Source organism: Mobula birostris, chromosome 5 (assembly GCF_030028105.1).
Source record: "Mobula birostris isolate sMobBir1 chromosome 5, sMobBir1.hap1, whole genome shotgun sequence".
In the NCBI taxonomy this organism is placed as follows: domain Eukaryota; kingdom Metazoa; phylum Chordata; class Chondrichthyes; order Myliobatiformes; family Myliobatidae; genus Mobula; species Mobula birostris.
The window spans coordinates 207088517-207111624 of record NC_092374.1 but is presented as its reverse complement, the minus strand read 5'-3'; the positions used below and the strand labels follow the sequence as shown (position 1 = coordinate 207111624).

At 47.0% G+C, this 23108-nt stretch overlaps 1 protein-coding gene across 3 annotated transcripts in view; it reads left to right on the top strand.

The window, feature by feature from the left end:
* Positions 1–7038: 7038 nt before the first annotated feature.
* LOC140198322 (tapasin-like) overlaps positions 7039–23108 on the top strand; it is a 29384-nt gene continuing 13314 nt past the window's right edge. For 2 of the 3 annotated variants that reach the window (XM_072259413.1, XM_072259414.1), the window contains exons 1-3: positions 7039–7355; positions 11857–12072; positions 22494–22766. In XM_072259413.1, coding sequence (XP_072115514.1) covers positions 7295–7355; positions 11857–12072; positions 22494–22766 — 550 coding nt within the window. In that variant the 5' untranslated portion in view covers positions 7039–7294. Of the gene's footprint in view, positions 7356–7862; positions 8503–11856; positions 12073–22493; positions 22767–23108 lie in introns of those variants that run through there. The other variant, XM_072259415.1, reaches the window with a different exon arrangement.

The window sequence follows — 23108 nt, the reverse complement described above, 5'->3', positions numbered from 1 at the left end:
GATTAGGGGACCAAAACTGCACATAATACTCCAGGTGTGGTCTCACCAAGGCCTTGTACAACTGCAGTAGTACCTCCCTGCTCCTGTACTCAAATCCTCTCGCTATAAATGCCAGCATACCATTCGACTTTTTCACCACCTGCTGTACCTGCATGCCCACTTTCAATGACTGGTGCATAATGACACCCAGGTCTCGTTGCACCTCCCATTTTCCTAATCGGCCACCATTCAGATAATCTGTTTTCCTGTTTTTGCCACCAAAGTGGATAACTTCACATTTATCCACATTAAATTGCATCTGCCATGAATTTGCCCACTCACCTAACCTATCCAAGTCACCCTGCATCCTCTTAGCATCCTCCTCACAGCTAACACTGCCGCCCAGCTTCGTGTCATTCACAAACTTGGAGATGCTGCATTTAATTTCCTCATCTAAGTCATTAATATATATTGTAAACAACTGGGGTCCCAGCACTGAGCCTTGTAGTACCCCACTAGTCACTGGCTGCCATTCTGAAAAGGTCCCATTTATTCCCACTCTTTGCTTCCTGTCTGCCAACCAATTCTCTATCCACATCAATACCATACCCCCAATACCGTGTGCTTTAAGTTTGCACACTAATCTCCTGTGTGGTACCTTGTCAAAAGACTTTTGAAAATCCAAATATACCACATCCACTGGTTCTCCCCTATCCACTCTATTAGTTACATCCTCAAAAAATTCTATGAGATTCATTAGACATGATTCTCCTTTCACAAATCCATGCTGACTTTGTCCGATGATTTCACCGCTTTCCAAATGTGCTGTTATCACATCTTCGATAACTGACTCTAGCATTTTCCCCACCACCGACGTTAGGCTAACCGGTCTATAATTCCCCGGTTTCTCTCTGCCTCCTTTTTCAAAAAGCGGGGTTACATTAGCCACCTTCCAATCCTCAGGAACTAGTCCAGAATCCAAAGAGTTTTGGAAAATTATCACTAATGCATCCACTATTTCTTGGGCTACTTCCTTAAGCACTCTGGGATGCAGACCATCTGGCCCTGGGGATTTATCTGTTTTTAATCCCTTCAATTTATCTAACACCATTTCCCTACTAACATGTATTTCGCTCAGTTCCTCCATCTCACTGGACCCTCTGTCCCCTATTTCCAAATGATTATTTATGTCCTCCTTAGTAAAGACAGAACCAAAGTAATTATTCAATTGGTCTGCCATGTCCTTGCTCCCCATAATCAATTCACCTGTTTCTGTCTGTAGGGGACCTACATTTGTCTTTACCAGTCTTTTTCTTTTCACATATCTATAAAAGCTTTTACAGTCAGTTTTTATGTTCCCTGCCAGCTTTCTCTCATAATCTTTTCTCCCTTTCCTAATTAACCCAATTTTTGTGAACATCCTTTGAATCCTCTCCAATGTCAGCACATCCTTTCTTAGATATGGGGCACTAATACTCCGAGTGAGGCCTCAACAGTGTCTTATAAGGCCTCAGCATTTTATCCTTGCTCTTAGTCACTGGCAACCAAAAAATCTCCAATTATTCCCACTGTTTGCCTCCTGCCAGTCAGCCAATGCTCTATCCGTGCTCATATCTTTCCTGTAATACAATGGGTTTTTATCTTGCTAAGCATCCTCACGCGCAGCACCTTGTCAAAGGCCTTCTGAAAATCCAAGTACACAATATCTACCGACTCTCTTTAGTCTTTCGTGCTTGCCACTTTCTCACAGAATTCCAACAGATTTGCCAGGCAAGATTTTCTCTTGAAGAAACCATGCTTATTTTACCATGAGCCTCCAAATACTCCAAAACCTCATCCTTAATCAATTCCAACATGTTCTCAACCACAGAGGTCGGGCTAACTGACCTATAATTTCCTTTTTTCTTCCTCCCTTCCTTCTGGAAGAGTGGAGTGATATTTGCAATTTTCCAGTCCTTCAGAACCTAATGATTCTTAATTCACTTCTGCTGTCTGATAATCTCCCAACTTCCAGAATACTGCTAGTGTCTTCCACAGTGAAGACTGATGCAAAATACTTACTCAGTTCATCTGCCATTTCCTGGTTGCCCATTACTATCTCCCCAGTGTCATGTTCCAGCAGCCCTATATCTACTTTCATCTCTGTTTTACTCTTTATTTATCTCAAAAAAATCTTTTGGTTCCTCTTTGACATTATTGGCTAGCTCGCCTTCTTATTTAATCTTTTCCTCCTAATATAACCTTATAACAATTACAGCACGGAAACAGGCCATATCGGCCCTTCTAGTCCGTGCCGAACTCTTACTCTCACCTAGTCCCACTGACCTACACTCAGCCCATAACCCTCCTTTCCTTTCCTGTCCATATAGCTATCCAATCTAAGTTTAAATGACAATATTGAACCTGCCTCAACCACTTCTGCTGGAAGCTCGTTCCACACAGCTACCACTCTCTCAGTAAAGAAGTTCCCCCTCATGTTACCCCTAAACTTTTGCCCTTCAACTCTCAACTCATGTCCTCTTGTTTGAATCTCCCCCACTCTCAATGGAAAAAGCCTATGCATGTCAACTCTATCTATCCCTCTCAATTTTAAGTACCTCTATTATCTGCAGCTTAATGTGAAAAAGACTAAGGAGCTGGTGGTAGGCCTGAGGAGAGCTAAGGTACCGGTGTCCCCTGTTTCCATCCAGGGGGTCAGTGTGGACATGGTGGAGGATTACAAATACCTGGGGATACAAATTGACAATAAACTGGACTGGTCAAAGAACACTGAGGCTGTCTACAAGAAGGGTCAGAGCCGTCTCTATTTCCTGAGGAGACTGAGGTCCTTTAATATCTGCCGGACGATGCTGAGGATGTTCTATGAGTCTGTGGTGGCCAGTGCGATCATGTTTGCTGTTGTGTGCTGGGGCAGCAGGCTGAGGGTAGCAGACACCAACAGGATCAACAAACTCATTCGTAAGGCCAGTGATGTTGTGGGGATGGAACTGGACTCTCTCACTGTGGTGTCTGAAAAGAGGATGCTGTCCAAGTTGCATGCCATCTTGGTCAATGTCTCCCATCCACTACATAATGTACTGGGTGGGCACAGGAGTACATTCAGCCAGAGACTCATTCCACCGAGATGCAGCACAGAGCATCATAGGAAGTCATTCCTGCCTGTGGCCATCAAACTTTACAACTCCTCCCTTGGAGGGTCAGACACCCTGAGCCAATAGGCTGGTCCTGGACTTATTTCATAATTTACTGGCATAATTTACATATTACTATTTAACTATTTATGGTTCTATTACTATTTATTATTTATGGTGCAACTGTAGCAAAAACCAATTTCCCCCGGGATCAATAAAGTATGACTATGACTATCAAGTTCTCCCTCAACCTTCTATGTTCCAAAGAATAAAGACCCAACTTGTTCAACCTTTCTCTGTAACTTAGGTGATGAAACCCAGGTAACATTCTAGTAAATCTTCTCTGTACTCTATTTTGTTGACATCTTTCCTATAATTCAGTGACCAAAACTGTACATAATACTCCAAATTTGGCCTCACCAATGCCTTGTACAATTTCAACAAACAGTTTTTTAGTTTTCTTCTGTTATTAAAAGCTTCCCAATTCTTGAACTTCCTACTAATTGTTGTTCTTTTCTATGCCCTCTCTTTTGCTCTGATGTTGGCTTTGACATCCTTTGTCAGCTACAAATACATCATCCTGCCTCGAGAATACCACTTCCTCTTCGGGATGTTTCTATCCTGCACCTTCCAAATTGCTGCCTGAAACTCCACCCATTACTGCTCTGCCACCATCCCTTCGAGTGCCCCCTTCCAATCAACCTTTGCCAGCTCCTCTCTCATCCCCTTCACTGTAATACTGATACATCTGACTTTAGCTTCTTCTTCTTAAACTGCAGGGTGAATTCTATCATATTATGATCACTACCCTAAGCTCCCTAATTAAATCCAGTTCATCACACAACATCCAATCAACTGATCAACTACAAGCTGCTCTAAAAAGCCATCTCGTAGGCATTCTACAAATTTTCTCTCTCTGGGGTTAGAACCACAGGACACTACAGCACAGAAAACAGGCCATTTGGCCCTTCTAGTCTGTGCCAAAACTTTATTTCGCTAGTCCCGTTGACATGCAGCCAGTCCATAACCCTCCAGACCTCTCCCATCCATGTATCTATCGAATTTATTCTTAAAACTTAAGAATGAGCCCGCATTTACCAGGTCAGATGGCAGCTCGTTCCACACTCCCACCACTCTCTGAGTGAAGAAGTTCCCCCTCAATCTTTCTCCTTTCACCCTAAAGCCACGTCCTCTCGTATTTATCTCTCCTCATCTAAGTGGAAAGAGCCTACTCGCATTTACTCTGTCTATACCCCTCATTATTTTGTAAACTTCTATCAAATCTTCCCTTATTCTTCTATGATCCAAGGAATAAAGTCCTAACCTGTTCAATCTTTCCCTGTAACTCAACTCCTGAAGACCTGGCAACATCCTAGTAAATCTTCTCTGCACTCTTTCAACCTTACTGATATCCTTCCTATAGTTAGGTGACCAGAACTGTACACAATAATCCAAATTTGGCCTCATCAATGTCTTATACAATCTTACCATAACATCCCAACTTCTATACTCAATACTTTGAAAGTGCCAGGATGCCACTTTCAGGGAATTATGTATCTGAACTCCCAGATCCCTTTGTTCCTCCGCACTCCTCAGTGCCCTGCCATTTACTGTGTATGTCCTATCTTGATTTGTCCTTCCAAAATGCAACATTTCACACTTGTCTGCATTAAATTCCATCTGCCATTTTCTGGCCCATTTTTTTCAGTTGGTCCCGATCCCTCTGCAAGCTTTGAAAGCCTTCCTCGCTGTCTACAACACCTCCAATCTTAGTATCTTCACACTTGTCTGATCCAATTTACCACATTATCATCTCGATCATTGAAATAGACAACAAACAACAATGGTCCCAGCACAGATCCCTGAAGCACACCACTAGTCACAGGCCTCCAGTCTGAGAAACAATTATCCACTACCACTCTCTGTCTTCTCCCACACAGACAATTTCGAATCCAGTTTACAACCTCTCCATAGATCCCTAGTGTCTGAACCTTCTGAACTAACCTCCCATGTGGGACCTTGTCAAAGGCCTTACTAAAGTCCATGATAAACACCAACCTGATTTTCCCAATCTACCTGCATATTGAAATCCCCCATGACTATCGTAAGATTGCCCTTTTGACATGCATTTTCTATTTCCCATTTGAATTTGAGCCCACATCCTGGCTACTGTTCAGAGGTCTGTGTATAACTTGTCAGGGTCTTTTTACCCTTGCAGTTCCTTAACTCTACCCACATTGATTCTACCTTGTCCAATCCTATGTCACCCCTTTCTAAGGATTGGATTTCATTTCCTTTAACCAACAGAGTGTCCCCACCCCTCTACCTACCTGTCTGTCCTTTTAATACAAGGTGTGTCCTTAGACGTTAAGCTCCCAATTAAGTTATCTCTCAGCCCGACTCAGTGATGCCTACAATGTCATACCTTCTGATTTCTAACTGCGCTACAAGATCACCGACCCTATTCCGTAGACTGTCCGCATTCAGTCCTCTGTTCGCCACCTTTTTCATTTTTGTCCCCGTTACACTGCAGCTCATCCTATTGGCTGAAATGTTCCCTGTCATCTGCCTGTCCTTCCTGACGGCCTCTCCATACACTGTCTCTGTTCGTATACCTACTGTCCCATTCTCAACCTATCATTCAGTTTCCCAACAACACACATAAAAGTTGCTGGTGAACGCAGCAGGCCAGGCAGCATCTCTAGGAAGAGGTGCAGTCGACGTTTCAGGCTGAGACCCTTCGTCAGGACTAACCTCTTCCTAGAGATGCTGCCTGGCCTGCTGCGTTCACCAGCAACTTTTATGTGTGTTGCCTGAATTTCCAGCATCTGCAGAATTCCTGTTGTTTGCGTTTAAATTCAGTTTCCCAAATTAGCTTACTGATTTCAATTCTACTTCCCATTTGGGTAATCTCCAAACTGATGGCATCAACATAGATTTCTCTAACTTCCAGTAATTTCTCCACCCGCTTCTCTTTTTCTATTCCCCGGTTCTGGTACCCGTCTTACCCCTTCTCTTCTCCTCACCGGCCCATCACCCCCCTCTGGTGCCCTTTCTCCCATTGTCAAATCTGCTCTCAGATTCCTTCTTCCTCAGTCCTTTTTCATCCTTCTTGTTACAGCTTCCGACTGCATCGCCCTCTCCCCCACCTCCCTCCCCGTCACCCGGCCTAACCTACCAGTTGCCAGCTTGTACTCCTCCTCCTCCAGCGCCATTCTCATTCTGGCCTCTTCTCCCTTCGAGACCAGAAACACAGACGGTTTATTCCCTTCCCTAGATGCTGCCTGACCTGCTGAGGTCCTCCAGCGTTTTGTCTGGAATCGCGGGTGTTCCCTCACCTTTGGAAGCTGGTTCAGGACGCTCACTTCGCGCTGACCGCCAGGGGGAGATGTTGGTGGGAGGACCAGTATTCGAGCTAGAGTTCAAGTTTATTTTGATCGGCCATTCCGCGGTACTAATGTCATGAACATTATCTTTTCCCAGCAGCATAGCACATTAACATAAAGAGCACATCAAGGATAACGACACTCGTGTGGGGGTGGATGGGGGAGGTGGAACCAAGACCGATGCAGTCTGTTCAGGAACCTGATAACAAAGGGGAAGAAGTTGTTGAATCGCCGGTCACAGAAACTGGGAGGGTGTCGGTTAAAGAGATCAGGAAGTTTTAGGGGGCCGCCGGAATCACGGGGAGAGAGGGGGGTAGGGGACGGGACGGGTCGGGTCAAAGAGGTCGGGAAGTTTTAGGGGGCCGCCGGAATCACGGGGAGAGAGGGGGGTAGGGGACGGGTCGGGTCAAAGAGGTCGGGAAGTTTTTGGGGGCCGCGGGAATCACGGGGAGAGAGGGGTGTAGGGGTCGGGACGAGTCAATGACATAAGGAAGATTTTAGGGGCCGGGGGAATCATGGGGAGAGAGGGGTGTAGGGGTTCGGGACGGGTCAAAGAGATCGGGAAGTTTTAAGGGGCCGGAGGAGTCACGGAGACGGGGAGAGGGGTCGTCTTTCGTGTTTAGTACCGCTCCGGGGTGTTTTTGAGCGGAGAGTCCCGGCGAATTCGCCCTCAGCCCCGCCTCCCTTCCCCCCCTCACCCCCACACCCTCCCCCCGCCGCTATTCCGGGAAGAGAAAGTGAAACCGTGAGAGAAGTAAAGGCGCAGCCGCGACCGCCGCCGATTCGCCGCCACCCGCAATGGATGCAGCTGGTGCGCTGTTCGGGGTCGCCTTCTTTCTCGGCACCTGCTACCCACCAGGTAAAGCCCCCATCCCCGCCGCGCTCCGGCCGAGTCCCGGAGGGGAGGTGAAGGACCGGAGGAAAATCCTACCCACTCGGAAGCACCATTCAGCCCACCGTTCTCTGCTGGCCTCCGTCTCTCCCTCCCGGCGCTCACTCCGGGCCAGCTGGACCTCTCCCTGTCGGTCAGAGATCCGGAGTTCCGGGTTCGTTCCCGACCTTCGACGGTGTCTGCGCGGAGGTGCACGTCCTGCCCTGCGAGTCTGCGGGTTCCCGCACATGCCGGGGACGAGCGGGGTCGATGGGGAGGGTAATCGCCCGATGTGAATTATCCTCAGTGTGCGCTGGTGGCGGATAGAATCTGGAGACCCCCTGTGAAATACCGACCTCCCGGACCCCCTGTGAAACACCGACACCCCCTCTGACCCCCTGTGAAATACCGACCCCCCCCCACCCCCCGCGAAACACCGACTTGCCCCCCAGCTCCCCCGTGAAGTACCGACTCTGCCCCCCCCCCGACCCCCTGTGAAATACCCTCCCCTGGGTGTGAGATGAGGCCAAACTCGGGTTGGAGGAGCAACACCTCATACTCTGTCTGGGTAGCCTCCAACCTGATGACATGAACATCGATTTCTTTACCTTAGTTATTTCTGCTCAACCCATCCCACAACCCACCTTTCCCTGTTTTTCCATTCCACATTCCGGTTCCTCGCTCTGTCCTCACTTTCCCCTCCTCCTCTTTCTCCCAAGGCCCACTCTCCACTCCCATCAAATTCCTTCTTCTTCAACCTCTTACCCTTTTCACCTTCCCGCTAGAAGCTGAAAGCAAGAGTGTGATGTTGAGCGTTTTTGTACGCTTGGGGTACCGTGAGCAATTTTAGGCCGCATATCTGAGAAAGGATGTGCCGGCGGGGGAGACAGTCCAGAGGAGGTTGACAAGAATGATTCCGGGAATAAAAGGATTAGTTTACGAGGAACGATTGATGGCTTTGGGCCTGTACTCACTGGAGTGTAGAAGAATTGGGGGAGGGGGAATAGGGAGTGTGGTGGAATCTCTTTGAAAGCGATTGAATATTGATAGCCCTAGATAGAGTGGATGCGGAGAGGATGTTTCCTGTAATGGGGGGGTCTAGGACCAGAGGGCACAGCCTCAGAATAAAGGCAAGGCAAGTTTATTTATATAACCCTTTTCAATCACAAGGTAGTTGATTTACATAGAAAAAAATAAAACCAAATATCAAATTTCAGACAATATAAAAGGGAATAAAATCACACAACAATAGCTATGATAAATAAAAGTTTCAGTGCAGGTTCTAATTAAAAGCTACAGCGAAAAGAAAAGTTTTAAGCCTCGATTAAAAAGAGCTTTAAGTTCAGTCGATGTTTCAGGCCAAACCCCCTCAGCAGGACTCAGGGTTTCGGCCTGTACTAACCCCTCCGCCCCCCCAATAGATGCTGCCTGGCCTGCTGAGTTCCTCCAGCATTTTGTGTGTTTTACTTGGATTTCCAGCATCTGCAGATTTTCTCTTGTTAGTAGTACAGTATTTTAAATTCCCTCCTCTGATGGACAGGAAGCCAGCGTAGAGATCTGAGAACTGGAGTGATGTGTTCTAAACTCTCAGTGCGGACTCCAGCAGCCGCGTTCTGAATGAGCTACAGCTGTCTGAGGGATTTTTTACAGAGACCATTACAGTCAAGCCTGCTAAAAATAAATGCTTGGATGAGATTTTCTAGACCTCGCTGAGACTTAAGGCCTTTGGCTCTCACTATAACGTTGTCGAAATCCAGACTGGAAAACATCCATACAGATGCTGAGTGCCAGAAAGCTGTTAAGTTGCTGATAAGCAGCCTTTTCAATGATTTGACTTAAACATGGTAAGTTTGATTTAGGCCTGTAGTTATCAATAACTGAGGCAGCTACGTTGTTCTTTTTTAAAGGAGGCTCAATGACCGCAGTTTTCAGGGCTTTGGGGAAGCAGCACGATAGAAGTATTGACTATCTGCAGAATGTCTGGCACTTTGCAATTGAAAAGGGTGTAGGTAAAAGGGGACAGAAGGAGGATTTCAGGTGTAGCACAATTTCCTCTGTGGTCTGTAGCTTTGAATTGTGTCATCTTAAATAAATTAGTTCTAAGTGAGTGAAAGGGTGACGCTGACCTCTGACCTGAGGCAGAGACACCGACAACATATCTGATCTTCTGAATTTTGTTGGTAAAACAGAACGCAGGGACTTGGTGGATAGGAGTTCAGGTGCTGCTGATACAGGAGGATGTGTGAGCCTCTCAAATCAGGCACATGCATTGTAGCTGTTTGTCTTTATAATACCAGAGGAGAAGGACTGCCTTTCATGTCTCAGCTTCATAGATGCAGAACGTTTCTTTATAAATGTTGCAATGGAGCTGAGCTTTTATTTTCCAACGCTGGTGTTCAGCTTTTTGGAGTTTAACCAGCGCCGTGTTTCTCCGTGGTGCTTTTTGCCTCCCAGAAACTACTTTTTACTTTTTTTGCAGCCGATTGCATCACTGACATCTGTAATCTTAGACTTGAGCTGGTCTGCAAGGTCATTGACAGAGGCCGGCGAGAAGGCAGGGGTGGGGAGAAAAGGCCTGCGTGAGCAATGCCCTGGTGTTTTCAGAGATATATTGTTTTGTGATTACCTCAGTTTGAGCGCTAGTGGACAAGGACATAGTCATTTTAACGAGAACACAAATGATCGGAAAGAGCAACACCCCAACAGAGTTACAACCTTCAGACAAGGTTGAGGGTGGGGCCCTTGCGGAGTCAGGGTGGTGGTAGAGGGACGTCCATTTCGAACAGAGACCAGGAGGAATTTCTCTAGCCAGAGGGTGGTGAGTCTGTGGAATTCATTGCCACAGACACTGTGGAGGAAAAGTGGACTATATAGTAAAGTGTCCTGCGGGCTGGCGGAGGGAACGAGTGCCTCACACCTCCTTCGGTAGAGACGTACTCCACCCCGACACCCGAAAGGTTAGAGAGAGGAAATTGAAAGGGATCAGAAAGGGCATTTTTTTTTTTACAGAGAATGGGAAGTGCCCGGATTGTGCAGCCAAAGGTGGAGGTGTGATGGAAGTGTTTATGAGGCTCTCGGGCTCATGAATGCGTAGGAAACGGAGGGACACGGACGTTGTGTAGACAGGAAGGATCAGTTCAATTGGGCATTTGATTACAAATATGTAATTGGCTTGATACAACACTGTGGGCCTGTAAACGTAAATTTGCTGGATCAAATAACGACAGCACAAAAAGATTGCTACTTATCTTTTCAAACAACACACATAAAAATTGCTGGTGAACGCAGCAGGCCAGGCAGCATCTCTAGTCGATGTTTCAGGCCGAGACCCTTCGTCAGGGCTAACTGAAGGAAGAGCTAGTAAGAGATTTGAAAGTGGGAGGGGGAGGGGGAGATCCAAAATGATAGGAGAAGACAGGAGGGGGAGGGATGGAGCCAAGAGCTGGACAGGTGATTGGCAAAAGGGATATGAGAGGATCATGGGACAGGAGGCCCAGGGAGAAAGTGGGGGGGGGGGGGGAGCCCAGAGGATAGGCAAGGGGTGTAGTCAGAGGGAGAAAAAGAGAGAAAGAAAGAAAGTAAATAAATAAATAAATAAATAAGGGATGGGGTACGAGGGGGAGGTGGGGCATTAGCGGAAGTTAGAGAAGTCGATGTTCATGCCATCAGGTTGGAGGCTACCCAGACGGAATATAAGGTGTCGTTCCTCCAACCTGAGTGTGGCTTCATCTTGACAGTAGAGGAGGCTGTGGATAGACATATCAGAATGGGAATGGGATGAGGAATTATAATGTGTGGCCACTGGGAGATCCTGCTTTCTCTGGCGGACAGAGCGTAGGTTTCACCTGTTTATTTCCTTGAGCTCAGCCGGCGAGTGAACTTGGTCCTGACATCAGAGACAGAAGTGTTCTCATCCCTCTGGCAGTTCAACAAGTTCACTGCCTGATGTCAGAATTGTTAGAAGTTATAAGGCCACTGATAAAAAAGAACAATCAGTTTGATAGACACTCCAGCCACCTTAGTTAAAGAAAGGAATGCCCTGCCTGGTTTGTTGGAGCCTCAACTTAATTACAAAGATAAGAACATACATCAAATTTGTGCTTTAATTAAGAAAGGGATGTCCTGTCTAATTTCCATCAGGTACTGCCTTTTGTCAAAACCAAAAGGTGCGAAAAGCTCAGAGACACCTTATGTGGATCTGGGTGAACTTCAACCCTTATCTTGCTGAAAAAGAAAGTAGCTGTGAGACATTATTCAAACACACTGCAGTCACCCACAAAATACACAGACATAGTCGGTACTTAACCCATTGTTTACAGGAATCTGAGAGTTCCCCCATTCCCTTAGACTTTATCAGGCCGAATGCCCTGACCCTGTGCTGATGTGCTCTCTGACTCTATGAGGAGGCTGATGTTGACCAGTATCTCCTGAGTCCGGTTGGTGTCCCCTGGGCTCTGCCTGCTTTAACCCAGGTTCTCTCTCCACCCAGTCCTGAGCCATGGTTCCGTGCTGGATGGTGACACGCTGGTGGACTGCATGTTTGTAGAGGAGGCACATGGCAAGGGGAGCTTCCCGGGCTCCGTTGACCAGACCGACGCTGTGTTGCTGCTGCGGAGGGTGTCTGGCCGTAAGATGGAGGATGAGCAGCCCTCGGGCGTGGCCGTGCCCCCTGACCTGAAGCCAGGCATGTTCCTCGAGGTGTTCGGTAAGATCCCACAAACTCTGGGGTGTTGAGATCTGGGTTGACGCTACTGAATGGGACAGAGTGCGGACCGGCCGAGCGGCCTCTCCCCATGGGTTACGGGTTTACAAATTGCCATTGTACTTCCTCATCCGGAATCGGGTTTAATGTTCTACATACGTGGTGAAATTTAGTGTTTTGTGGCAGCAGTCAGGTGTGAGAAACGCACAAACACAAAGTGCAAAAAGGAAGCAAAATTACTGAGATGGTGTTCACGGGTTCACTGTCCATTCAGCTAGAACTTGTTTGGCAACAGTCTCCTGCCCCAATTAAGTAACATTGTGTCCTGTTACAAGAATAGGCATCCGTTAGTGTCGTGAGACCATGGATTTGCGCCTTGGAAGGTTTCCAGGGCACAGGCCTGGGCAAGGTTGTATTGAAGACCAGCAGTTGCCCATGAATAATTTTCATAAGTACTGAAACCACGCTTTGTAAATTTCTGCTTTGTTATTTCTTCTGGACAAGACCAGTGGTCGTCCCTTTGATAAATCTATTCCTCTCCCAGTACCATTCATAACAATAGCTTGTGTTGGTGGGTATCCATGTATTCTCATGATGTTTACCAACATTGTGAGCCCTTTTCAAAGAGTAGGTTGAATTATTTCCATGTCGGGGAATGTGGAATACTGCCCTGACGTAGAAGCTTCCTTTACCATCATCACAGGTACCCAGTACTCTGTTGGTTATTGTAAGGCTTCTAATATGACACAATGGCACCCTTTCCCCAATCCAGTCTTTTAGATGCTCATCTGAGACCCAATTTGCTCCTTGATGTGCATCATGTTGCAATAAATTAATGCGAATCATGGTAAGCAGCAACTAGCATATGTAGCACGGATTTCAGTTTTATGCATTTCCTTAGACATGAGGTCTATGTGGTCAATAATCAGGTGTGTTGTAAATGAAGGGGCTTCAGAAATTTAATTGCAGTCCAGAGTTACCTGGGATTCATCTCGACCAATCTGATTAGTTTGTGCCTGATCTTGGTAATTTTCTCTAGTAATATCCCTTATTTTCTGGAAGATCTGTATCTGGGTTTCTAATTCTGCTATATCTAGGGTGTTAACCATTGCCAGCCCTGATGCATAACCTGCTCCCACTCATTCCAATAGTCCTCTTTTCCTTCTATTTTTGACTGGCTTAAACTCACTCCTGCTTAGTTGTCTCCCAAGAAGGTGAGTACAGAATGGTTTTATTGTAGGTGAGCACCATTCAGCCACCATTATTTCAGTTTGATTAAAGATTACCTCAACATGCTGGTTCCCTGGTATGAAAGTGACAAACTCCCCCTGTATCTCCTAACACTAATCCTACCCCATTTGTATTACACTGGGTCTCACTACTTTCAGGCTCTGGTGTAGATTCTGTCACTTGTGGGTGTGGAGTAGTGATTTTTCTACTAGCTTTGTGAAGCTGAAGAGGGCCTGGCCCCTGACAAAAACACTTCTCCGTTCCTTTAGTGTCTTCCCTATTCTACTTTCCCTGTGTCCTACATTCCCACGGGCAGTTCATAATGAAGCATAGAAATCTACAGCACATTACAGGCCCTTCGGCCCACAATGTTGTGCCGACCATGTAACCTACTCTAGAAACTGCCTGGAATTTCCCCAGCGCATAGCCCTCTATTTTTCTAAGCTCCATGTACCTATCTAAGAGTCTCTTAAAAGACCCTATCATATCCGCTTCCACCATTGGTGCCGGCGGAATATTCCACACACTCACCACTCTCTGTGTGAAAAACTTACCCCTGACATCCCCTCGGTACCTATTTCCAAGCACCTTAAAACTGTGCCCCCTTGTGTTAGCCATTTCAGCCTTGGGAAAAAGCCTCCGACTATCCACATGATCAGTGCCTCTCATCATCTTGTACACCTCTATCAGGTCACCTCTCATCCTCCGTCGCTCCAAGGAGAAAAGGCCAAGTTCACTCAACCTACTCTCATAAGGCATTCTCCCCAATCCAGGCAACATCCTTGTAAATCTCCTCTGCACTCTCTCTACATCCACATCCTTCCTGTAATGTGGTGACCAGAAATGAACACAGTACTCCAAATGAGGTCTGACCAATATATCTTTAACATTACTTCACGGCTCTTGAACTCAATCCCATGGTTGATGAATGCCAACACACCATACAACTTCTTAACAACACTGTCAACCTGCATAGCAGCTTTGAGCGTCCTATGGATATGGATCTCAAGATCTCGCTGATCCTCCACATTGCCAAGGGTCTTACCATTTATATTATATTCTGTCTTCAAATTGGACCTAACAAAAATGAACCACTTCACACTTATCTGGATTGAACTCCATCTGCCACTTCTCAGCCCAGTTCTGCATCCTATGGATGTCCTGCTGTAACCTCTGACAGCCCTCCACACTATCCACAACCCCCCCAACTTTTGTGTCTTCAGCAAATTTACTAACCCACCCTTCTACTTCCTCATCCAGGTCATTTATAAAAATCACGAAGAGAAGGGGTCCCAGAACAGACCCCTGAGGCACACCACCGGTCACCAGACTCCATGCAGAATATGACCCATCTACAACCACTCTTTGCCTTCTGTGGGCAAGCCAGTTCTGGATCCACAAAGCAAGGTCTCATGCCTCATTACTTTCTGAATAAGCCTTTTTCTCCAAATGCTCATAAATCCTGCCTCTCAGGATCTTCTCCAACAACTTCAGTGCCCAACACTGAAGTAAGACTCACCGGTCTATAATTTCCTGGGTTATCTCTACTCCCTTTCTTGAACAAGTGAACAATATTTTCAACCTTCCAATCCTCTGGTACTTCTCCCGACCCTATTGATAATGCAAAGATCATCGCCAGAGGCTCAGCATACTCCACCCTCGCTTCCTGGGGTATATCTTGTCCAGTCCTGATGACTTATCTAACTTTAAATTCCTTCCAAAAGCTCCAGCACATCCTCTTTCTTAATGTCTATATGCTCAAGCGTTTCTATCTGCTTTAAGTCATCCCCACAATTGCCAAGGTCCTTTTCACTGCTGAATACTGAAGCAAAGTATTCATTAAGTATCTCCGCTACCTCCTCCGGTTCCATACACACGTTTCCACTCCCACTTCTGACTGGTCCTATTCTCACACGGTTCATCTTCTTGCCTTGGGGTTTTCCTTAATCCTGTTCTCCAAGGCCTTCTCGTGGCCCCTGCTGGCTCTCTTAATTCCATTCTTCAGTGCTGGCTCTCCTGATTCCATTCTTCAGCTCCTTCCTGGAACATTCGTAATTTTCTAGAGCTCTAACAGTACCTAGTTTCTTGAACCTTTCATAAGGTTTTCTTTTCTTCTTAACTAGATTTTCTACATCCTTCGTACACTATAGTTCTTTAACTCTACCATCCTTTCCCTGCCTCAATGGAACATACCTATGTGTCCATTATTAAGAATCTCCAGCACCCGGGGCATGGCCTTTTCTCACTGTTACCATCAGGTAGGAGGTACAGAAGCCTGAAGGCACACACTCAGCGATTCAGGAACAGCTTCTTCCCCTCTGCCATCCAATTCCTAAATGGACATTGAAGCTTTGGACACCACCTCACTTTTTTTAACATACAGTATTTCTGTTTTTGCACGTTTTTAAATAATCTATTCAATATACATAATTGATTTACTTGTTTATTTATTATGTCTTATTTATTTTTTCTCTCTCTCTCTGCTAGATTATGTATTGCATTGAACTGCTGCCGCTAAGTTAACAAATTTCACGTCACATGCCAGTGGTAATAAACCTGATTCTGATTCAGAACTCCATGTAAATGTTCCCTGAACATTTGCCATGTTTCTGCCGTGCATTTCCCTGAGAACATCTGCTCCCAAGTTCCTGCCTAATAGCATCATACTTCCCCCTAACCCAATTAAATGTTTTCCCCAGTTGTCTGCTCCTATCCCTCTCCAGAGCTATGGTGAAGGAGATGGTGTATCTCCCACCGAGAGATCTGACACCTGACCAGGTTCATTTCCCAATACCAGACCAAGTCCAGCCTCTCCTCTAGTTGGCTTATCTACATATTGCGTCAGAAACCTTCCTGAACACACTTAACAAATTCCACCCCATCTAAACCCCTTGCTCTAAGGAGATGCCAGTCAATATTGGGAAAGTTAAAACACCCATCACAACAACCCTATTATTCTTACATCGTTCCAGAATCTGCCTCCCGATCTGCCCCTCGATGTCTCTGTTACTATTGGGGGGGTGTACAAAAACACCCAGTAGAGTTTTTGCCCCCTTCCTGTTTCTGACTCCTACCCACAATGACTCAGTAGACAATCCTTGCATGACTTCCTCCTTTTCCGCAGCCGTGATACTATCTCTGATCAGCCGTGCCATTCCCCCATCTCTTTTGTCTCCTTCCCTGTTCTTTTTGAAACATCTAAAGCCAGGCACACTCAGCAGCCATTCCTGTCCCTGAGACATCCAAGTCTCTGTAACGGCCACAACATCATAGTTCCACGTATCGATGCACGCTCTAAGTTCATCCGCTTTGCTTATGACACTCCTTGCATTAAAATAGACACATCTCAATCCATCAGCCAGAGTGCTTCTTTGCTCTGTCATCTGCCTATCCTTCCTCACAAACTCCCTAAAAGCTGTCTCTACTTGTATGCAAACTCTGCCTCTCACTTCAGTTCCCATCCCCCTGCATATCCAGTTTAAACCCTCCCCTACAGCATGAGCAAAGCTCCCTCTCAGGGCATTGGTTCCCCTCCAGTTCAGTTGCAACTCATCCCACTAGTACAGGCCACCCCTTACCCAGAAAAGATTCCAATCATTCAAGAACTTGAAACCCTGCCCCCTGCACCATCACCTCAGCCACTCATTCATCTGCCCCATCTTCCTGTTCTGACCTTCACTGGTGACGAAAACAACCCTCAAGAAACGTTTGGGGTGACCCACCCCAGTTGATATACCTCTTATGTAGATCACTGCCCCACTCAATATTCACACGTGTGTGATCCCACAGAACTGTAATCTTACCATGTCAATCATTATCCAAACGCTGTTCAATAATTGGACGACAGACTGACTTCTGATTATCCCCTCCGGGATACTGAATAATGTCATCTCTAGAATTTTATTGCACAGGAACAGTACCTTTGTACCACAGTCGTGCTTGTGCTTGCAAATGTCCCTGAGTTCTGTGCCATAATTTGCTGCACCTTCTGATCATTGCTCATCTCACCCACTGTGCATATTCTATCCCGATATTCTCCTGCCAGGATTGGCATGTGGTGTATGTTGTTCATGCAGGTTGGCATCTGCCAGATCACACAATTAACTGGGTCAAAACAAAGCCCTGCTTTGGCCGTGTAATCACTCCCCAGTGTGTGTTCCTGCTCCCTGCGTAATTCCACCAACACTATGTTTCAATGCTAATCTAATCTAATGTCTCCTACTCTAACTTCCAATGTCACACTCACATGCCCCAGTTGGGATAATTTTACCTTGTATCTCCCAATTTATACTATTTATATTAGTGGTGTTGATGGTGGTTTGGGATCTTGCAGTGTCCCATAAAAAGGTAACAGGGCGGCCTCTGACCCTATCACTCACTAGAGGTTTCCGGTTTCATTGCACCTTGTGTCACACACCCATGTTGGTGAGCCCTGACACCATCATTGAAGCTCAGGGTACAGTCCCCTGGATGGTGGTGTCTCCACCATTTTATTTTGTGGGCCCAGTCTTTCCGGCCCCTCCAAGGGCAAACCGCATTGCTCTGCTCTTTCTCGTCTCAGGTTTGGACATTCTCTATTGATGTGTCCCTCTTGACCACAGTTATAGCATTTAATTACTCCACCTTCGGTTCTCCCTGTTCCCGGCCCTGCTCCATTTCCTCTGCCCTTCCTTGCCCCTTGATAGAGGCAGGGAGGTCCTTGGGGGTGGGTCCCCTACCCTCATTTCTCCAGGCAGGTTTTAATAGGTGTCACCTTCCCATTAGAGAGTTTAGATGGTCTTTGTATCTCCTTCTCCCACGCTCTACACATTTTCCTCAGTACCCATGCCTCAGTATGTGTGGGTTCAGAAGGATCAAATATTTCCAGTGCCTTTTTAGATTCATCGGTACAGTGAGACACCAGTGTCCTCAACCATCTATTTGATGCCTCTGGTCCTAAATGGTCCCACTCTAATGCTGTCCTATAAACCCCTTGGAACGCAGTCCATAAACAGGATGGTCACCTCTCCTCTGGTGACATTTGGCTAGCACGTCTACCGAGTCCCCTCTGTTAACTCCCATACGGTCATTGTTGCGTTTTCCAGTTCCTCACATTGTTTATCTGGCAAAGCTGAGTGTATATTTGAGTGTAAACACATTATAATCAGTTTCCTTTCCTCAGTGTTGTCTCAGCCGTGTATTATCCCCTGGTGATTAGTTGCTCGGGAAAGCTCTTGAGGATTGTCTCCGAGCACACATGTCCCGATATCTATAGCAGTATCTCTAAGTTGCTGTACCACGAACACTGTGGTGTGTGCTATATTCTGATTTTGATCTGCTCCCCCGGCTGCCCCCCCTCTCTGATAGTAACTCGGGGTGCCAATCGTGCAGACGGTAGCACCGGCTCCCGTTGGTAGGGTGACGGTGGGAGTTCCTTGGGGAAATGGTGCTTCGTAAGTATTGTAATCGTATCTAGCAGTTTCATCTGCTAAATCACTCCAATGAATATCTCCATATTCACCTTCCTCCCTTCTTTCAGATCCAAAAGCACATATTATTCCTCATTGTGCCGCAGGTTGGTCCTGCAGCTTTTGAATCTGCTTTAAGCACTTTGCATGATCTCCAGTGTTACTCGTCCTTTCCTGTGCTGATTTCTTAATCGCATTCATAGCCATCATTAGATCACCGCACTGTTTCCTTCACCCTTCGCTAATTCAACTGCTTCCTCTAATCGGCTTTTTTCTTTTAAGTATGTAATTTCTCCCACATCAGCTGAAACTTGTTGACATGCACCAAGACTGTACTTCTCTGATTCTGTAAATCAGTAACCCTTTCTCTAAAAGTTTCTACCTTCTTTTGGAGCCCTTTGTGTCCTTCTAACCTCACTCGCTGGGTTTCAGATTTCCACTGAAGTTCTAGAATTTCCTGTTGTAACCTATCTCACCCAGCTTCTGCTTTATGCGGACATTCATTTTCCGATTCTAATCGTTGCGGTTCTGCTTTAGCATTTTGTCGTAATTCTATCAAATCCTCAATTAAACAGCCAACTGCTGCTGGTTTTAGTAATTGTTTAAACTTCCTGATCAATAGCTTCCCTTGGGCGATTCTCCACAGAGCATCACCAGCAGATTTCCTTTCACAGCCAGGGTGGCCGACAAACTCCTCGTATCGTGGCCACTTCCCCAACATGTATTTCTGGAGGTATCCCCTCCAATCAAAACAACCCAAGTCCTGTGGACTTGCAGAATTTCCTGAATTCTTCATCCTGGTTCAGTAACCGCTAACTACCCAGCCCCAGATCTCTGTACCTCACCCACGTGGTCCGACTCGAGTCTCCCGCTGAACAAAGAGACTTATCCTCGAGCCTACAATGGGGACGCCAATTCTGTTACAAGAATCACCCCTTGTAATAATGATCAGTGAGGCACTTGTATTTGATTGTAATTTATTGTCTCAACTAAGAAGCACATGGGTTCACAAACTAACTACCTGTCTGCACCCGACTAGAATCCCTGACCCTCCATGAACAGTCAATGAAGAGAAAAGGTATCACCCAGAAAAGGAGTTTACGCTGGTCAGGCATTCCTCGCGGTCCCAATCTCCACGTGTCTAGGGGTCTTCCTTATTCACAATGGTTGGTCTCTGGTTGCTGGAGCATATTTGGAGCTCCTGAATCCTATACCATTCCTCATCAATTGAACCATTCGATCTCCATCTCTTCAGCTCAAGGTCACCTGACCTACCTGGGTCACCTTCTGACTGGTTCTTGTCCAGGGCTACAACCAACATTGTTTCATGGCTCTGCCCCCTCATCACCTCTCAAGCTTTGTGTACTTGAGTCTTTCAACTCTGACTAGTGGAAAAACAGTTAATCTAGGCAACTCAAATAGAGTCCAGCGAGATTACAGATTGCTTCTTTGGTAGGTCTGGTATTTTACATAATAACTAGCTACTCATCTGGGAATGGTCTCAGATTTAGCATGTCGTTACCTGAAGTTCCTCGTGTCCACATTCAAGTACTCTGATTAGATTGTCCCAGAGCAAGACTCAGTTCACCGGCCACAAAATGGGGCGGGGGGGCGGAATCAAAGACAACTGGCTTGTCTGCTTCCCCTGTCCTTTCTTATGGCCAACAGTCCCAAATAAACAAAAGGAATCCTAGCTATCTTCTTGATTTGTTTTTGTTCTTTAAGACTTTTCCCAAATAAGCGATTTTTCCCAAATAGTTTTCCCAAATAGTCTGATCAGCCCCGGCTGGGTCACCTGGAGGAGGGTTGTATGATGTTGAAAGACCCGAAACACCCGATGATTCCAGGAACATCACTGAAGACGTGTCCAGAAGCACCAGTAGATGTATGTACACAGCTCCCAAATAGTTATTTTAAATAACTGGTGCAAGAAGAGAGCCCAGGGAGGTCACGGGCTCATTGCCCGTTCAGGAATCTGATGGTGGAGGGGAAGAAGCTGTCCCTGAAACATTGAGTGTGAGTCTTCAGGCTCCTGTGTCTCAGTCGCAGTGAGAAGATGACAAGTCCTGGGTGATGGGGGTCCTCACTGGTAGATGTCGCCTTTCTGAGGCATCACTCTTGAAGATGTCGTTGACTAGTCCCCGTGATGGAGCTTACAACTTCCTACAGCTCTTTCCGACCCTGTGTAGTGGCCGGTCCACGCCAGGGTGTGATGCAACCAGTGCGAATGCTCTCCGTCATACAACCGTAGATATTTGTGAGAGTCTTTGGTGACGCACCAAGTCCCCTCAAACTGCTGATGAAATTAAATGCTTTTGTGCCATTATTGTAACTGCATCACCACATTGGGCCCAGGGTAGATCCTCAGACACTTTGACCTCAAGGATCTGATAAGGTGGCAAGGCTTTAATTTTAAACTCTGTAAACTCGTGATACGCAGAGAAAATTGCTAATTACAATGAGTTAATCTCTACTGTTTAATCACCTGCCGCCTCCCACCGCCCTCCCCGCCCCTGCCCGAGTAGATTACTCTAGGATTATGGCACACCTGGTATTTTGCCGGTCCTGGAACGCAGGGAGATGTGTTCAACAATGCGTTACGTTGTTGAACCCAACGATGCATTTAAGATTCAGTTAAAGATTGTTGAATGTAACTTCCAGCACACAAGTGAAAAGGAGAATGAAATAATTGTTACTCTGGATTGATGCAGCACAAAGCACAATTTTAAAAAACAACAAATATAAATAAGATATCTTATATACATTGATTGTATGTCCCTAAAGTGATGCTAGGGACAGGGGTGTCTGAACAGAGGGTGACTCTGACAGGAAATGATGGGTGGGGTTTGTGGAGAGGTGTACTAGTGGGTGGAGGTGTTGATCAGCCTTACTGCTTGGGGAAAGTAACTGTTTTTGTGTCTGGTGGAGAGGGGGGAGGGAGAGGGGAAGGAGGGGGAGGGGGAGGAGGGGGAGGGGAAGAGAGGGGAGGGGGAGGAGAGGGAGGAGGGGAGAAGGGGAGGAGAGGGGGAGGGGGAGGGGAGGAGGGGAGAGGGAGGGGGAGGGGAGAGGGAGGGGGAGGGGAGGAGGGGAGAGGGAGGGGGAGGGGAGGAGAAGGGAGAGTGGAGGGGAGGAGAGGGGAAAGGAGGAAGTGGGAGGAGAGGGGAGAGGGGGAGGGGGGAGGAGAGGGGTAGAGGGGGAGGAGGGGAGGGTGGAGGAGAGTTGGGGAGGGGGGAGAGGGGAAATGGCGGTGCATGTAAACGGGTGATCACGGGGGTACCAATGAGTACAAATATGGTGTGGATGCTATGTAGCCTCCTTCCTGATGGGAGTGGGACAAAGAGTCGATGAGCAGGGTGGGTAGGATCCTTCATGATGCTACTGGCCCTATTCCTGAACCTTTCTGGAGATCCAGTATGTCCTTGATGGCAGATAGGCTGGTGTGCTGATGAGTTGAGCAGGTTTAGTGGCCGTTTTAAATCCTTCCTCTCCGCCGCAGTGCAGTTTCTGTACCAAACAGTGATGGAAGTTGTTAGGATGCTCTCTGCTGTGCACCCTGAACAAACGGGATGATCATCTTTAATCTCTTGTCATTTTGGGCTGTCTCAATCTGAAATATCCACTGTTTATTCCTCGCCTTGGACACTGCCTGACTTGCTGAGTTCTTCCAGTGCTTTGCAAGTGTTACTCTGAATTCCCAGCATGAGCAGAATTATTCTCTAATCTTCCCCACCCTCATCCCTGGAACAGATCACTCTCAGGTTACCGGACACCCGGGGTTTCACCAGCCCCCGGACGTGAGGGAGAAGCACGGCTGTGAGATTAACAAGTACCTGCCCCAGGAATCAGTCCTGGCCTGGGCCACGCCCCTGTCGGAAGACGAACGGACCCCGGCTTACCAGTCAGGCCGCTGGCTCAGCACCCACTTGCACACCCGCGACCGCTCCTTCAGCGTAAGCAGCCTCCACCGCGTGGTGTCGGACCCCGGCGGAGAACAGGACCCCGCACCCGTGCAGACCTCAGGTACACCCGCCTTATTCCTGTTGGGGAGCGCAGTGGGCAGTGCTGGCTTGTCCTGCTGTGGGAGGGGTGGTACAGAGGGAGAGTCGCACTGCGGGAGGGGCAGGACTGAGGGAGTGCTGCACAGAGGGAAGGGTGTGAGATAGACAATAGGTGCAGGAATAGGCCATTCGGCCCTTCAAGCCAGCATCGCCATTCACTGTGATCATGGCTGATCACCCACAATCAGTATCCAGTTCCTGCCTTATCCCCATAACCTTTGATTCCACTATCTTTAAGAGCTCTATCCATCTCTTTCTTGAAAGCATCCAGAGATTTGGCCTCCACAGCCTTCTGGGGCAGAGC